This window comes from Staurois parvus, unplaced genomic scaffold (assembly GCF_062004578.1).
Source record: "Staurois parvus isolate SC_StPar_1 unplaced genomic scaffold, SC_StPar_1.0 ptg000356l, whole genome shotgun sequence".
NCBI lineage: Eukaryota > Metazoa > Chordata > Amphibia > Anura > Ranidae > Staurois > Staurois parvus.
Window position 1 is genome coordinate 2,566,840 of NW_028318152.1, and position 21,772 is coordinate 2,588,611.

At 39.2% G+C, this 21,772-nt stretch overlaps 1 protein-coding gene across 3 annotated transcripts in view; it reads left to right on the forward strand.

Moving 5' to 3' along the window:
• Positions 1-796: 796 nt before the first annotated feature.
• The window catches only part of LOC149456583 (solute carrier family 22 member 6-A-like), a 97,015-nt gene continuing 76,039 nt past the window's right edge, over positions 797-21,772 (forward strand). Inside the window, exons 1-4 of one of the 3 annotated variants that reach the window (XM_089684785.1) lie at positions 797-992; positions 7,631-8,574; positions 18,694-18,797; positions 18,901-19,055. In XM_089684785.1, the coding sequence (XP_089540911.1) occupies positions 8,191-8,574; positions 18,694-18,797; positions 18,901-19,055 (643 nt within the window). In that variant the 5' untranslated portion in view covers positions 797-992; positions 7,631-8,190. The remainder of the gene's footprint in view (positions 993-7,630; positions 8,575-18,693; positions 18,798-18,900; positions 19,056-21,772) is intronic. The other 2 variants (XM_089684786.1, XM_089684787.1) reach the window with 2 other exon arrangements.

The window sequence follows — 21,772 nt, forward strand, 5'->3', positions numbered from 1 at the left end:
ATGTCAATTCTTGGTAACCAAAGAATTACAAATATTTCATTTTCCAGCCCCTACCTCCCTCTTTTCTTTTTCGGTGGACACCCCAAGCTGCCACAAGGACCGTTGGACAGTCTTTTGGGAAATGAACCCCTCAGACCTTCATGGACCACCACATCCCTTCCTGTGCATCTATTTTCAATACTCTTTACCACAAAGGTTGGATCTACTGTATGTCTGAATAAATAGAATTACACATGCACTTTTTGGATCATAGTCAGAGACTGGCACTATTCTTGCAAATTTTTTTTCAAAATGGAAAAGCAATCAAAGAGCAGATTTCTAATCCTCTTACATCATTTCATAATTCATGTTCTTGTCCCAATTATAGAAAATGAAGAAAGAATACATTAACAAATCACTTTCTCTTTATAAAAAATCTAGCTTGTGAAAAGTGGAATCTTTCAGTACCAAAATGGTTCAATTGTTTGTAGCTGAAACGTGTATTTCCATTAACAGTAAGATGCAAAGAATAAACAGGCTGTTGAACTACATGTCACTGTGATCATGTATAATACAAAATAGAATGTGTGCGGTTATGTCATTCTTTGAATCACAAGGTACTCTGCTTATCATATACAACAAATACAACATTTTTATTACCTTCACTTATCACCCTCTATACCCCTTGCACTTTGCCCATGTTTCAGTGCATTCCCCACATTTCCCTCTTCCCCTCATTAATCCCCCACTGATTGTGGTGATACTTTAACTCTGCCGGACTCTGACTCTCTATATAATCCTGAGCTCAAATACCTGTACTAGCTGTGCCCTGAACAACAGCAGCCACATGTTCTTTCTGCCAGTCCCCATCTGAAAGGGTCACTAGACTGAACTTCCAAAGTTCCTGAACAGATCTTCGATTTTTACTGCGATACTTGTTTCATCTAAATAGTTTCAACCAAAAGTTCTCTTGTCTCCTTGATGGAACTCTTGATTAACTGCATATGATAAAGGTAAGATTTTCACTGTTAGTTCCAGAGTGACTCTTCAATGAGTATAGTGTATGAAGAACATATGTGAATCATTTATAATATGCAGTACAGTATATTGACATTTAATTGTATGACATTATTTTTAATTGTCTAATGTGGTTATCAAACTCTCTCATATCAGTGTTATTCAGGGTGTAAGCTGAGTACCTGCAGCATACAGATTTACGTATCCTACTCTGCAAAGTCTAATTGTAAGCCATAAGGTACTATATACTGTACATACAGTAAATATTCCCTATTTAAAGCTGCTCTGTAGAGTAGCTAAGGTGTCTTGAAAGTCATGTCTAAACTCAGCATACTTATGCTTTAGATACGTTGCTCACCAAGTGCAGGTCAGATCTCATGGAGTACCAGAATCCTTTTGGGGGGGGGGGGGGGCTTGGTTTGTCAGTAATATACTGACATACAGATAATTTTTGATCCCAGACAAATTAAAATAAAATAAAAAAGTTTTGCATCACACTTATAAATGCATGCAAGTAAAACATATATTCCTTAAAGGCTATGGGATTTTTTTTTGCTAAAGCTGGAGAGTGCAAAATCAGGCTCACTTCTGCATAGAAACCAATCAGCTTCTAATCTCAACTTGTACAATTAAGCTTCAGCAATAAATCCTGGAAGCTGATTGGTTTCTATGCAGAATAGAGCCTGATTTTGCACTCTCCAGCTTTAGTAAATAGACTCCTATATATCCTTTTGGCAAAGCATTTTATTTAATGTTGAACTGGCTGAATACGAAAGGAATAGATATTTTTTATTACTTCATTGGAGAGAGTTTGCTAACCTCCTGTTCTGCTAGTTCCATATGAAGTGAAGTAAATTCTCCATTATAGGAGTACCAAGAGCAATTAGAATCAGACAGGGCTTTTACCCCCTCTTCTAACCCCTGTTGGCTGGATATGGGATACACTCCCTTCATGCCACCTTCATAGCTGCCTTTATTTGCCCTGAGTGGCTAACAGCAGCTACCTTTAGAAAGAAGAGTTATGCCATTCACCCAACCCATTTTGCCTTTTCTGCCATTCAGGGCCCCTGTATTACTTTTCTCCCACACTCTGTGAATTGGCAGTGGAAATTCTGTCATTTAGTGCTCTTCCTCCATTCACACAATAGTAGTATGAAATCTTTGAATGGTGGAAAGTGTGCAAATGGGTGTGCGAATGGTACAACTCTTCATGACTGATGTTAATGCATACAGCAATAAAAGCTGCTCAGGGCAATATCCAGCGGCTTTGAAGCAAGGATTTCTACAGGAGCATCAGCCTACAGGATATTCATCACGATCCTCCTTTTTTCTAATTTACATAACTTTTATATAAACTCCTGTTTTTATGACCAGGACAAAGGGGAAGGGGGCAGGAAGAGCAGGTACCTTGGGCACAGTGTTTCCATGTCGTAGGGGAGCACAGCTGTGACCACAAAGGATGCCAGCAAATCCACCTCTCCTGCAATTTTAATCGGTGTCGCTGATCAGCGTGGACAAGCAGCAGAGCCCCCCCATCCTACAGCAATATCAAACCCTGCACTATGCTGCTGAATTGGGGGAGGAGGAGTTCTATGTGCCTGAAGACATTTATTTATTTCAGGTACTTATATAGCACCATCAATTTACACAGTGCTTGACACATATATATTGTACATTCACATCGGTCCCTAACCCTCAAGGGGTGTACAATCTAAAATCCCTAACTTACTTTCATACATACACATATTAGGGCCAATTTAGACAGGATCCAATTAACCTACCAGCATGTCTTTGGAGTGTGGGAGGAAACCAGAATACATGGAGGAAACCCATGCAGGCACAGGGAGAACATGCAAACTCCAGGCAGGTGGTGCTGTGGCTGGGATTTGAACCAATGACCCTAGTACTGCCAGGCAGAAGTGCTAACCATTTAGCCACTTTAGTTCCTAAAGTGAACTAGCAAGCTCCCTGACAGCTGACAGCTTTGCAATGATGTCAGTACACCACAGTTCAGGCAGATTGTAGCACAATGTCATTGGCTCCAACAACAAAACAGCTGAAATACACTGAACCCCTATCCAGCACTTCAGCCACAGTGTAGGGAGGAAAATCTTGGCAGGTGGGACAATGGCGGGCTCTGCAACTGGTCCAGGCTGACCAGCGCCACTAATTACTGCAATTTCTTTGCTGGCATCCTCTATGAACTGCAGCAGAAATGTTATATTCACAGACCTTGTCAATGGCAAGTGAGAATGCAGGAAGGGCACCTCTGCATATATATATATATATATATACGTAGGGTGATCTTGAATAATGAGGGTGTAGGTAGCTTGCTTTCATATCCAACAGAGCCAAAAAAAACCCTTAAAATAGATCTGCTATGAGACAAATGGCTGTCCTTATTGTCCTTCTTATGAAAATGCTTGTTGCCTGGCTGTATCTGGCTCTATACATTTTCAGTCACAGACCCAGAACAGTTATAAAGTCAGAACTCCTAATGTGGATAATTGTCCCAGGTAGGTAACATAAAAGATTTTGAAGCCAACGTACCGGCATGGCAGCCTACATATTTTTATCAGGACAAAATTTTTCAAAGGTGAAGGATTTTTTTGGGGAGATAGAGCACAAAGCACATTAGTTACGTATAATGGTGTTTATCCTATTACCTGCATGTGAGTACTTCTAGGAAAAAGTTTTATAGTGGGTGTCTCCGTCATAGCCGCCAGAGGCTTGTCTGAGCGACTATCTTCAGCTGCAGCTGCTACTGAGAAAGGTTTCTTTGTCTGCCAACGCCTTCTGCCCTGGTTGCCATTCACAAAACGTACTATTCTCTGACAATACAACATACTCTTTACCTCTTGCCAACCTGCTCACAGTAATGTTACTGCGGCAGGATGGCATACACAGCAGGTCACAGTGCTCGGTAGCCTGCCACTAAGAGCTGCTGGGGTATCATGTGATTGTGATGACCAATCACAGCAATAACGTGATAACAATGTAAACAAACTGGCATGAATGGATTTGCTTACAGCTGTAATCTGGCCCAGAGTAATCACATGGTACCTTGCTACCTGTACCATGTGATTAGCTATAGCCAATCACAGATCACAACAATAAGCAAGCCGTTCATGAATGTTAGCTCATGATTCGTGACAGCTAAAACTATTGCTTATACTGTGATCTTTACTGTATAAGCAAAGACAATGTAAAAAAAAAATCCCAGATCATCTGCTGTCACTATGGTGACATTAAACTACTCTGACGAAATTATGTAAAAAAAAAAAAAGAAAGGTTTTAAAAAATGTCTTTTTTTAGTTACTGTCACTAGTCTGTAACCCTAATTACAGCCACACCTGGTATATGATGATGCTGTACTGCATTGGAATTTTGAAAAAAAATGGTGTTTCTTACATTTTATTTAAATTATGACAAAAAATTAAAACTTTAAAAAACTCAACATGCCTCTTACTAAATACCTTGGACTTTCTACTTTCCAAAAAGGGGTCATTTGGGGGATATTTGTACTGTCCTGGCATTTTTGGGCCTCAAAATATGAAATAGGCCATCAGTACATCAAAATTGATTGATTTTCAGATATACAGGTGAAACTCAAAAAATTTGAATATCATGCAAAAGTTCATTTATTTCAGTAATGCAACTTAAAAGGTGAAACTAATATATGAGATAGATAATTGTGATGATTATGGCTTACAGCTCATGAAAACCCCAAATCCACATTCTCAGAAAATTAGAATATTGTGAAAAGGTGCAATATTCTAGGCTCAAAGTGTCCCACTCTAATCAGCTAATTAAGCCATAACATCTGCAAAGGGTTCCTGAGCCTTTAAATGGTCTCTCATTCTGGTTCAGTAGGAATCACAATCATGGGAAAGACTGCTGACCTGACAGTTGTGCAGAAAACCAACATTGACACCCTCCATAAGGAGGGAAAGCCTCAAAAGAAGTTGGATGTTCCCAAAGTGCTGTATCAAAGCACATTAATAGAAAGTTATGTGGAAGGGAAAAGTGTGGAAGACAAAAGTGCACAAGCAGCAGGAATGACCGCAGCCTGGAGAGGATTGTCAGGAAAAAGCCATTCAAAAGTGTTGGGGACTTTCACAAGGAGTGGACAGAGGCAGGAATCAGTGAATCAAGAGCCACCACACACAGACGGATCCTGGACATGGGCTTCAAATGCCATATTCCTCTTGTCAAGCCGCTCCTGAACAACAAACAACGTCAGAAGTGTCTTACCTGGGCTAATGAAAAACAGACCTGGTCTGTTGCTCAGTGGTCCAAAGTCCTCTTTTCTGATGAGAGTAACTTTGGCATCTCATTTGGAAACCAAGGACCCAGAGTATGGAGGAAGAATGGAGAGGCACACACTGCAAGATGCTTGAAGTCCAGTGTGAGGTTTCCACAGTCTGTGTTGATTTGGGGAGCCATGTCATCTGCTGGTGTTGGTCCACTGTGCTTCATTAAGTCCAGGGTCAATGCAGCCGTCTACCGGGAGATTTTGGAGCACTTCATGCTTCCTTCAGCAGATGAGCTTTATGGGGATGCTGAATTCATTTTCCAGCAGGACGTGGCACCTGCCCACACTGCCAAAAGCACCAAAACCTGGTTCAATGACCGTGGGATTACTGTGCTTGATTGGCCAGCAAACTCGCCTGACCTGAACCCCATAGAGAATCTATGGGGCATTGCCAAGAGAAAGATGAGAGACATGAGACCGAACAATGTAGAAGAGCTGAAGGCCGCTATTGAAGCATCCTGGTCTTCCATAACACCTCAGCAGTGCCACAGGCTGATAGCTTCCATGCCACTCCGCATTGAGGCAGTAATTGCTGCAAAAGGGGCCCAAACCAAGTACTGAGTACATATGCATGCTTATACTTTTCAGAGGTCCAATATTGTTCTATGTACAATCCTTGTTTTATTGATTGCATGTAATATTCTAATTTTCTGAGATTGTGGATTTGGGGTTTTCATGAGCTGTAAGCCATAATCATCACAGTTATGACAAATCACGGCTTGAACTATCTTGCTTTGCATGTAATCAGTCTATCTCATATATTAGTTTCACCTTTTAAGTTACATTACTGAAATAAATTAACTTTTGCACGATATTCTAATTTTTCGAGTTTCACCTGTATATACCATAATTTGTGGGCTCTATAACTTTCACATACACTAAATAATATACACCGATTTGGGTTATTTTTGCCAAAGAAATGTAGCAGAATACATTTTGGCCAAATTTTTGAAGAAAGATTAAATATTTGCAAGACTTTATAACTAAGAAAAACGCATTTGTTTTAAAAACTTTTGGTATTTTTTTGCTTATGTAACATAAAATAAAAAACCCAGTAGTGATTTAATACCACTGAAATAAAGCTCTATTTGTGTTGAAAAAATAATATACATTTCATTTGGGTACAGTGTTTTATGATCCAGAAATGCCAGTTAAAGTAGCACAGTGCTGAATAGCCAAAAAAATGCCCTGGTCATGAAGGGGGTGAAACCTTCTGGAGGTCAAATGGTTAAATAGAGGTTGAATGACAGTATCACTTCCCATTCACAGGATGCGATGCATTGTTGGAGAGTAGTATCAAGAGTAACATGTATGACTGTGAGTGCAGAAGGAGGTGAGTGGTGCAGCTTTGCTCAGTAGCAGAGGCTGCTGTTGACTGGAAAATCTTAGCAGGAGCAGCAGCTTGCAGACAATGGGATACATATCATTACACACAGGGCTTTTTTTTGTAGCAGGGAACACAGGAGAATGCAGTTCTGGCACCTCCATCTCTGAATCTATTTATTGGCAAGGGGATGTTGGGGGATCTACTTTATTGCTTTTATTGTTATCATTATCAAAGTCAATACAAATTATGTAGCAACACAAAATGATACTACTGAGCTCTATGTTCTCTAAAAGCAGCAGTACTGGGAGGTGGGTAAGTGGTAGAACCAAGAGACAGCGTTCAAAGGTGCGTAGGGGGCAGAGACAAGAAGCGACGTAGAAGGGGGGAGTTCCTGCATCTATTCTCTGAGAAAAAAAGCCCTGATTACACATATACTAATTAATGTGTTTGGTGCTGTATCCCCCCCACCACCACCCACCCAAAAAAAAGAAATCCCCAATCTCCGTTTTACATTATTATAACTAACACAGTGACCTTAATTTTAGAACTTAGGTGCAAAAAAAAAAAAAAGTATATTCTAAGGTAGGGTCCTCCAATGTTCTTTATTAACTTGTGATATTTTGTGAGATATTCTTTGGTGCCAAAAAACCTCTACCCCCTGATTGATAGAAATACAAATCTGACAGGGATTCTAACCTTCCCCTAAATGTTTTTTTATTTTTTCCTATGTTCCTGTGTTGGAAGATCCCCTCACTTCCAGCCTGCTATCAGCTGTAAAAACCAGACAGAGGTTCTAATCCTTCTCCACTCTATGCAAAACTATGAAAACAATTGTTCTTTGACATACACTTTAAGTAATGCATTCTCACAGAGCTTATAATATATATATATATATATATATATATATATATATACATATATATACACTGTTGGATTAATCATGTTCTATGTTTTGTGATTTAGTTGAACTAATTTATTTTGATATTTTCAAGCAACTGACCGCAATCCTTAATCATCTTTTTTCCAAGAAGAAAGATATTTGATAAACGAAGAAAGTCACCGCCTTGACGCTGAAAAGGTTAACAAAGGAAACTACTTTCCAAGACAAAACATTAACTCAAGCACTGAACGCGATATTTTGACTAATTTGGTGCGGAAAACAAAATTATGAATGCCCATTACAGTGTGATGAAAATCTAAAGAAAATTCAAAGATTATCTATGAAACTACAGTGCTTATCAAAGAGTTTTTATAAGGGTTTCCAATGCTCAAAGAATAAAGAACATAATTCTAAGCGGGAAGAGAGGATTTCATTATAATCCTGTTTAAGAATGCCTGTGGAAATGCTGGCATGAGTTCCTCAGAAAACAGAATATAGAACAGTGAATTTTCTCCAGCATTGTTCTGTCCTCTGTGCTGTGCTGTGGAAAACGTATTGTTGAAGTCCAATCTCAAGAGGAAAAACAACTTTATCTACAGTTAAAATAAAGACTTTTTTTTCCATATTTGGGTGGTGAAAGTGATTAGGGAGGTCAAAGTTGAGTTATCAGTCATGGCATTTGCAGATCTTTTGGAGAAAGCTGGAGGCATGGGACGCTTCCAGATCACACAAGTTATATTGCTATGCATTCCCATATTGTTGATGGCCAGCCATAACCTTCTCCAGAACTTTAGTGCTGCAATTCCAAGCCACAAATGCAAAATAAATGACACTGGGGTTGTTAACAGCAGTACTGACAGTGATGGCTGGGTGGGGGACTTCATACCACTGGATGATCAGGGGAGACCTGAGTCATGTCTGGAGTTTGTTGAAGTACAGTGGAGAATGGTGGATTCCAACAACACATGGCATAATACTACGGATGCAGAAACAAGATCCTGCACAAATGGTTGGGAGTATGATCAGAATGAGTTCATTTCCACCATAATCACTGAAGTAAGTGTATGAGTGGTAGAGTTCGGAAATGTTGCACAGTTATAACATATACTGCTGGACAGAAAGGCACAACAAACATCTGTACAAACTAAATTGATATTTCCGTTAACAGATAATAGTAACAGATTTAATATCCCAGTAGTACCCTATAGTCTTTGGTTACTCCTTCGTTAATGTCTTCTCATTACAGTTTACCACCTTTGCCCTCTTGTCATAAATTACACAGTGTCCTAATGACTACGGTGCAGAAAAGTTAGAAAGTCAGATACAGAAATCATTTTGCCAGAGTCACTGACATATAAATAAGGCTTGCTATCAAAGTGTTACTAAACCACCAACAGTAAAATTAGTCTGTATATGCAGTAAAGCATGCTTGTTATACTCACTGTGGAACCTAAGGGGTTAATCCTCCGCATTGTGTAAAAAGGCTTTTTGATCTTGTCTTCTCTGATCCTCCCCTTCCTCTAATGTCCCCAATCCATCTGCTGATAGAACAGAGCCTTGGGGGCAAGCTGCACATGCTCAGTTTGATGTGTATTACTAAGCTTTAACATGTGCTCTACTGGACACTGATAGAAGTCACAAGATGAGAAAAGGTATTTAGCAGTTTATATTTACTAAAATAATTGCATTTCTGTGTTTTGTGTACTGTGGGAGACCAGATATAGTGAATGCAGGGCCCTGGTATTAGTAACACTTTAAGCCAAGACCAAGCTTCCACCCGCAAACTCAAAAATAGACCTGAACTGACCTTTTGATCCCCCAACTATTAAAATCTCAGAATCTTTGCAGTGCCTGCATGACTGAGACACACTAATAGACATGAGTATTCTTTTCACATATTTGGTTTTCATATCTTTAAAAATTGTGGACAAACATGTTTATGTTGTGCAGTGTCTCAGGTGGGATTTGAACACAGATGTGTAAGGCAATCACTCAATTTGCTGAAAAGTCAGCCTTGTGGCCAAGAGGTGACATGGTGTGAAAACTAAATTGGTTCATCTGGAAACTGGATAAGAGGTCCAAAAGATCACTTTATTTCTAGGTCATCCAGAAAGGAGTTCCACACTCCCTGCTACAGGGGTGACCTCTGGCCTTACCACCTTAGGGGATTATTTGAATTCCCCAAATGATAACCCCTAATGTTGAAATATACTGCTTCTTTATTTGGCCAATAACAGGCAGGGATTCTTATCCCACAATCCCCCATAATATTAAAAGCAGAATTTTTATTGGGTCCCACTAGGTAGCTGGAGGCTACCTAGGGTAAAGAAGCACTGGTCCTGTTTGGTGGCTGCTTTGCCAGTATATGAACAAAATAGCAAACTGATCAGTGATCCTTTGTGGTAACTGATCCACTATTTATGCTGGGAGAATAGAATATGCTCCCAGCAGTGCAAATTATGAAATGTTCTACCACAATTCAGTGGTGGAGAAGAGTTTCTATTATTTACTTGTATTGCAGGAGCTTGACTCAAAGACAGGAATTCCTGCACAAATAATACACTTACACAATAATTGCATACACTGACAAATGTAGTAATAAATTTACTACAACTGCTCTCAGGTTTCTTCAGCAGTTGACTGGAATTTTATCAGTAGTGATAGCGATTTCTTTTTTACTCTATGTACACAGAGAGATTAATAGCAGAGTAATCTGAAGTCTGCAGTAAATGCCTCATTTAAAGTTATCAACTATAAGGGCCTATTAACCTTTACAACACATATATATCATCACATGTCAACAATTACCCTCTTTCAGTATATAAGCAGTTAAAAGAAATACAATATAATATATATATATATATATATATATATATATATATATATATATATATATACAGTCAGGTCCAGAAATATTGGGACATGGACACAATTCTAACATTTTTGGCTCTATACACCACCACAACGGATTTGAAATGAAACGAACAAGATTTGCTTTAACTGCAGACTGTCAGCTTTAATTTGAGGGTATTTACATCCAAATCAGGTGAACGGTGTAGAAATTACAACAGTTTGCATATATGCCTCCCACTTGTTAAGGGAACAAAAGTAATGGGACAATTGGCTTCTCAGCTGTTCCATGGCCAGGTGTGTGTTATTCCCTCATTACCCCAATTACAATGAGCAGATAAAAGGTCCAGAGTTCATTTCAAGTGTGCTATTTGCATTTGGAATCTGTTGCTGTCAACTCTCAAGATGAGATCCAAAGAGCTGTCACTATCAGTAAAGCAAGCCATCATTAGGCTGAAAAAACAAAACAAACCCATCAGAGAGATAGCAAAAACATTAGGTGTGGCCAAAACAACTGTTTGGAACATTCTTAAAAAGAAGGAACGCACCGGTAAGCTCAGCAACACCAAAAGACCCGGAAGACCACAGAAAACAACTGTGGTGGATGACCAAAGAATTCTTTCCCTGGTGAAGAAAGCACCCTTCACAACAGTTGGCCAGATCAAGAACACTCTCCAGGAGGTAGGTGTATGTGTGTCAAAGTCAACAATCAAGAGAAGACTTCACCAGAGTGAATATGGAGGGTTCACCACAAGATGTAAACCATTGGTGAGCCTCAAAAACAGGAAGGCCAGATTAGAGTTTGCCAAACGACATCTAAAAAATCCTTCACAGTTCTGGAACAACATCCTATGGACAGATGAGACCAAGATCAACTTGTACCAGAGTGATGGGAAGAGAAGAGTATGGAGAAGGAAAGGAACTGCTCATGATCCTAAGCATACCACCTCATCAGTGAAGCATGGTGGTGGTAGTGTCATGGCGTGGGCATGTATGGCTGCCAATGGAACTGGTTCTCTTGTATTTATTGATGATGTGACTGCTGACAAAAGCAGCAGGATGAATTCTGAAGTGTTTCGGGCAATATTATCTGCTCATATTCAGCCAAATGCTTCAGAACTCATTGGACGCCGCTTCACAGTGCAGATGGACAATGACCCAAAGCATACTGCAAAAGCAACCAAAGAGTTTTTTAAGGGAAAGAAGTGGAATGTTATGCAATGGCCAAGTCAATCACCTGACCTGAATCCAATTGAGCATGCATTTCACTTGCTGAAGACAAAACTGAAGGGAAAATGCCCCAAGAACAAGCAGGAAGTGAAGACAGTTGCAGTAGAGGCCTGGCAGAGCGTCACCAAGGATGAAACCCAGCATTTGGTGATGTCTATGCATTCCAGACTTCAGGCTGTAATTGACTGCAAAGGATTTTCAACCAAGTATTAAAAATTGAAAGTTTGATTTATGATTATTATTCTGTCCCATTACTTTTGGTCCCTTAACAAGTGGGAGGCACATATGCAAACTGTTGTAATTCCTACACCGTTCACCTGATTTGGATGTAAATACCCTCAAATTAAAGCTGACAGTCTGCAGTTAAAGCACATTTTGTTCATTTCATTTCAAATCCATTGTGGTGGTGTATAGAGCCAAAAATGTTAGAACTGTGTCGATGTCCCAATATTTCTGGACCTGACTGTATATGTATATATATATATATATATATATATATATATACAGTATATATATATATATATTGCTGAATACATAGAAAGGGGATGGACAGAATGCCGAACACTTTCTTAGTGCAGAGAACGTATTAAGAAGTACGGTCAAACTCTTCCTTCAAAAGAGCTGCAATCCTTCCTGGAATGCTGGCATGCAAGTCCTGAGTTATGTGTAGTAGGATTTTGCACTATCCTAACTCTAAGATAAAAGTCTCCTAGTTCATTGAAGGTGCCTAAAACTTCCTATAAATGTTTTATGAAGTTTAGGTCTGGTAACTGTCAAGTCTTTGGAACATGTTTGACTTCAAACGCACATGAGCTATTCCCACTGCACAGCTTAATGGAAATGGGCATAGTAGCTAGGATCCTATAGCTATTGGCATTACATTCTTTTTGGAGAATATCTCAACAGTACACCTCAGATCTGATAGCAAGGCTTTATTTAAACATTAAGATCACATTGCAAATAAGAAACATTTCAGTGCCCTGCAGGGCCCCTTCATCAAGTTTGCTTGGCAATTTGTTCAACAGTTGACACATGGGCATTTTTATCCTGGCATTGGGGACTTGTCCTCTAAAATGGCTTAACTTCTTTGGCTAATGCAAAACATGCACCAGAACCAAGAACCAAAGAATCCAACAAGAAGGCCACCCATAACATTTCAGAACAAACACCATGTTTATTTTTAATTCATTTAAGTTATACGTTTCCATGTAACAATGGTAAATCTTGTTGCAGATATTTTATTAGAGAAATATGCAAAGTTCTCAGAATAACTTCTATAGATTGCCATACTGTATTTGATTAAAGTAGACCTTATACCCGACTTGGTAACACTTAGTTTTCTGAAGCATTATGTGTCATAAACAAATTCCAGAAAATACTGATCTCACATTTTTTCACCTGTTTTTGCATCTCAGTGCTGTTGATCTCCTCCAGCCTTTTTCAGCCACCCCCTGTCTACATGCATTTGCTTCAGCAGCAGCTGCACACCATTTCTCTGGACCAGCTTCTTGATAGTAAGAATAGTGAACCATGCATAATGTGTGCTTGCATGGCCACTTGTAATCTTTACCAGCAGCAGGTGAGGTTTCATATCAGGAAGTACCTGAAGAAGGACCATCATGACAGGATTGGCAGGGATTTTTTAAAGGAAAATGTCAGCTTTAGTTAAAAGGGTATTAAACCCAAAAACAAAAGTTTACTATATTGAAGTTCACCAATTCCTAAATGTGGTGGCAGCATTAGCTTTCTTTTTGTAGCCTTTATTTTTGACCGATGATGATGTCACATACTTCTTGTCTTGTAGTCTCTCCACTCTGGATGGAGGAGCAGAGCTTTCAGAGCTTGCTCCTGTAATGGTGGGGGAGCAGTAACAGCAGGGAGTACCTTAGCAATGTCCTAGCAACAAGTCAAAATGGGATGCTGCCATCTCTGGGAGTTTTCCAGCCAGGCTTCAGGAGTTATATAAATGGCCAACATCTATAGCAAAGGCATTATTGAACTATGATCAAAGTTGCACAGTTTGTTTTTATCTACAGGCCCCCTTACCTTGGCAGTTGTTTGGTAAAGGCGAACTAACCCTTTAAGAAATAGGGTGAAATTTGACTCGTCAGAGTGTATTATGTATTCCACTGCTGCAAAGTCCATCCTCATTTGTCCAAAAAAATGACTGCAGTCTTCAGCTGGCATTGCAGATCCCTTTCTGTGCTTAGTGTTTTCTGTGCCCAGTGAAGTCTTACAGATTGTTATCCTCTATGCAGTATATGCAGCAGAATGAGACTAAACCCTTACAGAAAACAAACACAACCTTATTCTGTAAAAGTGTCCAAACTTTTGCAGCAGCGTTATCAGATTGTTAATATTCCGCAAGGTCGCGTAAATAGTGTGGCTACAGCATCTTACATAGAACAGAGAGATCCACTATACACAGTTCCAACGTTTATTATAGCCTATAATGACATGTCAGGAGAGACATAGGAGCTGTCTGTCTAACCCTATTCTAAAGATTTGGCTTCAAAATTTCCCACTGACTGACCTAGAACAAGTTTACAGATCAGGAAAGAAAGGACACATGAAAAAAATCCTTGTCTGTATATTTACTGCAGGTAAAGGCAGTTAGCATGACATTCATTTTCAAAAAGAGAGGTTGGCAATACTAGACTGTTTTTATTTTATTACGGGAACTGGGCATTTTATTAACTGTGCAAACCTTACATAGTTACATGGTTGGTAAGGTTTAATAAAGATACCAGTCCATCCAGTTCAACATGTGTGGGTGTATGAGTGTATATGTATTTATGTCTTTACCCATTCCCTTATCCCTGTATATTGTATTAGCTAAGATTCCCATCTAAAAGTTTTTTTAAATTATTGACACTCCCCACTGACACCACCAATTGTGAAAGAGAGTTCCACATCCTGACCTCTCCAACAGTAAAAAAAAAAATCCTTGCATAGTTTAAGGGTAAACCACTTCCCTTCCAACTTCACTGAGTGGCCATGTGTCTTCTGTATAAATAATTAATGTCACAATATAGAGCAGCAGTATAATGTTTTATAAAATCTCTACCTTTAATCATTTAGGTGGATCTAAATCCAATATCTAAAATGATGGCATTTCAAAAAATGTTTCAATGTTTTTAATTCAGAAGTTTCTATTATAACAAAAGCTACTGACACTAACATGAGGGCTCTTGCTCAGCTATTACGTGTTATGGGATGACAACTCTCTCCCAACTGCATTGCCACACTGTCAATGTGCTACTGGTTAAAGCTACAAGTGGTGGTCCTCACACATCATGCATTGGCATGGTCCACTAATGTCTCTATAAGGAAGCCAGTCCAGAGCCATGATGTACAGCCACTGCTGGAGTGAGTGCATGTGAACAGCAAGGCTTGAAAAGATCAGCAGAGGTAAATATCAGAATGTACCATACTTACACATTACTTAGTATCCACATAGCATGAAAAAATATATCTAATGTCAAGTCATCTTTAGTTGTGCATGGACTGCTCTAAACTAATGCACATAATAAGTCTCTGTATATATATATATATATATATATATATATATATATATACAGTATCTCACAGAAGTGAGTACACCCCTCACATTTTTGTAAATATTTTATTCTATCTTTTTGTGTGACAACACTGAAGAAATTACACTTTGCTAGAATGTAAAGTAGTGAGTGTACAGCTTGTATAACAGTGTAAATTTGCTGTCCCTTCAAAATAACTCAACACACTGCCATTAATGTCAAAACTGCTGGGAACAAAAGTGAGTACACCCCTAAGTGACAATGTCCAAATTGGGCCCAATTAGCCATTTTTTCTCCCAGGGGTCATGTGACTCATTAGTGTTACAAGGTCTCAGGTGTGAATGGGGAGCAGGTGTGTTAAATTTGGTGTTATCGCTCTCACTCTCTCATACTGGCCACTGGAAGTTCAACATGGCACCTCATGGCAAAGAACTCTCTGAGGATCTGAAAAAAAGAACTGTTGCTCTACATTAAGATGGCCTAGGCTATAAGAAGATTGCCAAGACCCTGAAACTGAGCTGCAGCATGGTGGCCAAGACCATACAGCGGTTTAACAGGACAGGTTCCACCCAGAACAGGCCTCGCCATGGTCGACCAAAGATGTTGAGTGCACATGCTCAGTGTTATATCCAGAGGTTGTCTTTGGGAAATAGATGTATGCGTGCTGCCAGCATTGCTACAGAGGTTGAAGGGGTGGGGGGTCAGCCTGTCAGTGCTCAGACCATACGGCGCACACTGCATCATATTGATCTGCATGGCTGTTGTCCCAAAAGGAAGCCTCTTCTAAAGATGATGCACAAGAAAGCCCACAAACAGTTTGCTGAAGACAAGCAGACTAAGGACATGGATTACTGGAACCATGTACTGTGGTCTGATGAGACCAAGATAAACTGATTTGGTTCAGATGGTGTCAAGCATGTGTGGCAGCAACCAGGCGAGGAGTACAAAGACAAGTGTGTCTTGCCTACAGTCAAGCATGGTGGTGGGAGTGTCATGGTCTGAGGCTGCATGAGTGCTGCCGACACTGGGGAGTTACAGTTCATTGAGGGAACCATGAATGCCAACATGTACTGTGACATACTGAAGCAGAGCATGATAACCTCCCTTCAGGACTGGGCCGCAGGGCAGTATTCCAACATGATAACGACCCCAAACACACCTCCAAGATGACCACTGCCTTGCTAAAGAAGCTGAGGCAGTGCTGGAAAACAATGGTGGCCACACAAAATATTGACACTTTGGGCCCAATGTGGACATTTTCACTTAGGGGTGTACTCACTTTTGTTGCCAGCAGTTTAGACTTTAATGGCTGTGTGTTGAGTTATTTAAGGGGACAGAATATTTACACTGTTATACAAGCTGTACACTCACTACTTTACATTGTAGCAAAGTGTCATTTCTTCAGTGTTGTCACATGAAAAGATAGAATAAAATATTTACAAAAATGTGTGAGATGTACTCACTTCTGTGAGATACTGTATATATATATATATATATATATATATATATACACAGTGGGGATCGAAAGTTTGGGCACCCCAGCTAAACATTTGTATTAATGTGCATAAAGAAGCCAAGGAAAGATAGAAAAATCTCCAAAAGGCATCAAATTACAGATTAGACATTCTTATAATATGTCAACAAAAGTTAGATTTTATTTCCATCATTTACACTTTCAAAATAACAGAAAACAAAAAATGGCGTCTGCAAAAGTTTGGGCACCCTGCAGAATTTAAAGCATGCACTGCCCCCTTTGCCAAGCTGAGACCTGCCAGTGTCATGGATTGTTCTCAATCATCATCTGGGAAGACCAGGTGATGTCAATCTCAAAATGCCCAGACTCATCTGACCTTGCCCCAACAATCAGCACCATGGGTTCTTCTAAGCAGTTGTCTAGAAAACTGAAACTGAAAATAGTTGACGCTCACAAAGCTGGAGAAGGCTATAAGAAAATAGCAAAGCGTTTCAGATGTCAATATCCTCTGTTCGGAATGTAATTAAGAAATGGCAGTCATCAGGAACAGTGGAAGTTAAAGCAAGATCTGGAAGACCAAGAAAAATATCAGACAGAACAGCTCACAGGATTGTGAGAAAAACAATTCAAAACCCACGTTTGACTGCACGATCCCTCCAGAAAGATCTGGCAGACACTGGAGTTGTGGTACACTATTCCACTATAAAGAGATACTTGTACAAATATGGTCTTCATGGAAGAGTCATCAGAAGAAAACCTCTTCTATGTCCTCACCACAAAAATCATCGTTTGAACTTTGCAAATGAACATATAGACAAGCCTGATGCATTTTGGAAACAAGTTCTGTGGACCGATGAGGTTAAAACTGAACTTTTTGGCCGGAATGAGCAAAGGTACGTTTGGAGAAGAAGGGGCACAGAATTTAATGAAAAGAACCTCTGTCCAGCTGTTAAGCAGGGGGTTGGATCAATCAAGCTTTGGGGTTGTGTTGCAGCCAGTGGCACAGGGAACATCTCACGAGTAGAAGGAAAAATGGATTCAATAAAATTTCAGCAAATTTTGGATGGTAACTTGATGCCATCTGTGAAAAAGCTGAAGTTAAAGAGAGGATGGCTTCTACAAATGGATAATGATCCTAAACACACCTCAAAATCCACGGGGGATTACATCAAGAGGCGTAAACTGAAGGTTTTGCCATGGCCTTCACAATCTCCTGACCTCAACATAATTGAAAATCTATGGATAGACCTTAAAAGAGCAGTGTGTGACAGACAGCCCAGAAATCTCAAAGAACTGGAAGACTTTTGTAAGGAAGAATGGGCAAAGATACCTCAAACAAGAATTGAAAGACTCTTGGCTGGCTAAAAAAGCGTTTACAAGCTGTGATACTTGCCAAAGGGACAGTACAAGATATTAACTCTGCAGGGTGCCCAAACTTTTGCAGACGCCATTTTTTTGTTTTCTGTTATTTTGAAAGTGTAAATGATGGAAATAAAATCTAACTTTTGTTGACATATTATAAGAATGTCTAATCTGTAATTTGATGCCTTTTGGATATTTTTCCATCGTTCCTTGGCTTCTTTATGCACATTAATACAAATGTTTAGCTGGGGTGCCCAAACTTTCGATCCCCACTGTATATATATATATTATACTATATGGTTCTGTACAAGGTTTCCCTCTACATCTTGAGGGCTCATTCACACCAGGAGTCATGTCCAAGTGCACATGCTTCTATTGCACATTAACTTGTATCACGTTTTAGGGCAGCCTGTTCATTTCACTGGGCAGTGCTATGTTATAGAAATGTGAAAAAAAGGTGCCAACATGATTTTGAAAACCACGTACTGCGTTACCAGGCGTTTGGTGGGCATGAGTGTACGCACATTTGCTAGATGTGGGGGGGTGCCATTAATAACAATACTTCAGAATGCAGTATCATGCAAGTGGCCTGGCTTGTTTTAGTTTAGAGAGCTTGTAGCATGCACAGCTCCAACAAAGAAAGGTGTCTCTACAGACAACTCAGTTATGTACTGCATATGCATTGTGTAAAGTTTCAGTTAACTATATTTACTTTTATAGTGGGATTTGGTGTGCAGCAAAAAACACAGAAGACAGCTAGCTCAGTCCTTGTACATGGCGGGTGTGCTTGTGGGAGCCATCATCCTTGGAGGCCTGTCAGACAGGTGGGTGACACTTTCTAAAGCTATCTTATGCTAATAATCATAGATCTCAATATGTGAATGCCTTGACCATAAAATCACCATGACTCTTCTTAATTTTTCCTAGGTATGGTCGAAGGGCATTGCTAATTTGGTCATACCTACAAATGGCTGTCAGTGGGATCTGCACTGCCTTTTCTCCAAACTATCTCTCCTATTGTGTGTTCCGGTTTCTTAGTGGGATGGCTCTGTCTGGCATTGGACTGAACACTACTGCCTTAAGTATGTAGAAAGGCTATGTACACAATACATACCTAACTGTGGAATGACAAGTGTGTTGAAAATTCGTGAACAAGAGAACAAATTTGTGTATCAATAGCTTTGGATAGAGTAGGGAATGGTTTATTTTTTGCTGTAAATAGTGTATACATAGTTACATAGTTAGTCTGGCTGAAAAAAGACAAAAGTACAATTAGATAAAGAAATTGAGATGTGATAGTACAGATATTTTTCTACTTCAACCATTACTGCAATATCGGTTCATATTAGATGTATGCAGTCTGAAGATAATCACTGTCAATGGGCACATAAATATCTTTTTCAGCAGTGGGTATCATCTATATTTTGGCACTGCAAATTATTTATTAATGGTACAGTCAAAACTGCAAATTAAAGCTTGAGATGTATATTGGAATCTGCACCTCTATCTTTTGGATCATAATCCTTTAATGTCAAATTTATGCTAAGCCATGTTTAGTCTGTACCTACAGTTAAACTCTAAGCATGACAAAAAATGCCTACGTTTCCCACTCGTGATGTGCCCACCTATGATACCCCTTCCAGTACTGGAGACCAATGATCTCTAGCTGCTCCAGGTAGAGACAACCAGTCTTTTGCCAAACCTTGCCCCATAACATCATGATGTTGCCTCTGTAGGTTTAGAGGACCCTTTTGACAGACAAAAGGGCAGTTTCATGTAGGAAATTGGATCTTTTAATACATTTTAAAAAATTAAATCTATAGATTTCCTAGAGATAGGTGGAGTGGAAGAAAATTGTTCTTGGCCTCTTGTATTATTCAACTTTGATGTTAGCCAAGAAAGAAATCTTGACAGCTGAGATTTTAAGTAATCTTTTAACAAGTACAAAGGTTGTAAACATGAAGTCAACAGAAATTTAGGAAATGTTGTACAAGCTTCCTGTTAATGAATATTTTGTATTGCGTGTAGTAGACCTGGTTACTTTTTGACTACTAGCTGCTTTCTTGTATACTTATAGCACTTCCAGTAAGACGTGTCTCTAAAAAACATATTTACATTTTAAAACAGTTATTGTTTTACATTTTATGCATTCTCAAGTCACCTATCTACAAGATCTACAAGATTCTGTATGCTATATATTGTATATATTCTCAGATAACAACCAAGAGGTATGTGACTGAACTGCAATGGTTTGCGGTAAATTTGAAGGGTGGGATTGGTTTAGGATCTTTTTGAGCCTGGATTCACATATATGCAATTTTCATGTCAGGTTTCAGTGCAATTTTCAAAGTGAGTTGTTCAGCAGTTCTGTTACCATTCAGAGAGCCTTTTTAGTGTAGTTATTTGGTCCAATTATTCAAAAAGATTGACCTAAAAAACTGTTTTGACAATAGGAAAAAAGAAAAGGATCAATATTACAGTATAGAAAAAAACTATTCTAATAAAAGTAAATTATACCTTAAAAAATTGTAGACAAAATATAGATCTATATCGTTCTAATGCTTAGTGCTGTGTCAAAACAGATCTATTTACTTCTTTTATTCATTTATTTTAGGTATATGTTATTTATAACATTGGCGCTTTATAAATACTGTATAATAATAATAATAATAATAACAGAATTGTATTTTCTATATCTATGATACTGACCCTGCAGACAGTTTACTGTCTTTTATGACTTTAATACTTTTACACCAACCCTATATTTATGGTATATTTTAATTGATATCATCTTTATATTGAGTCAGGATTTCACCTCCCTCTACTATGTTTTTGATCAGGGTAGTTCTTATATGTGAACTAAAATGTAAACAAACCTATGCTGAGATCACGCGCCCGCGGCACAGTTACTGGCGCTTAATGGAAAGCTCCCAAACATTACATGTGATTGGAAGCTTTCCAATCATGTGACTGCCAATCCCATGATCATGAACCCTGCCCCACCTCCTGGGATCAGAAATCCCTGAAAGGGCTGGGCGGCACAGACATTAAATCTTATTTATTTTGACCTACCATTTTTGGTTGCATTTTATTTATTACAAGTACTTATATAGCGCCATCAGTTTACACAGCGCTTTACATAAGTGTATTATACATTCACATCAGTTCCTAACCCTCAAGGTGTGTACAATCTAAGGTCCCTAACTCACATTCATACATATATACAGTTGCAAGAAAAAGTATGTGAACCCCTTGGGATTACGTGGAGTTTTGCATGAATTGGGCATAAAATGTGCTCTGAACGTCATCTAAGTCACAACAATAGAAGAACACAGTCTGCTGAACATAATACTACACAAACATTAGATGTTGCCATGGTTTAATAGCACATAACATGTAAACATTCACAGTGCAGGGAGGAAAAAGTATGTGAACCTTTGGACTTAATAACTGGTTGACCCTCCTTTGGCAGCAATAACCTCAACCAAACGTTTCCTGTAGTTGCAGATCAGACCTGCACAACGATCTGGAGTCATTTTGGACCACTCCTCTTCACAAAACTGTTTCAGTGTAGCAATATTCTTGGGATGTCTGGTGTGAATCGCTCTCTTAAGGTCATGCCACAGCATTTCAATGGGGTGAGGTCAGGACTCTGACTGGGCCACTCCAGAAGGCGTATTCTGTGCTGTTGCAGCCATTGTTTTGTTGAATTACTGGTATGCTTTGGGTCATTGTCCTGTTGCATCACCCATCCTCTGCGGAGCTTCAGTTGGCAGACAGACGGTCGTACGTTTTCCTG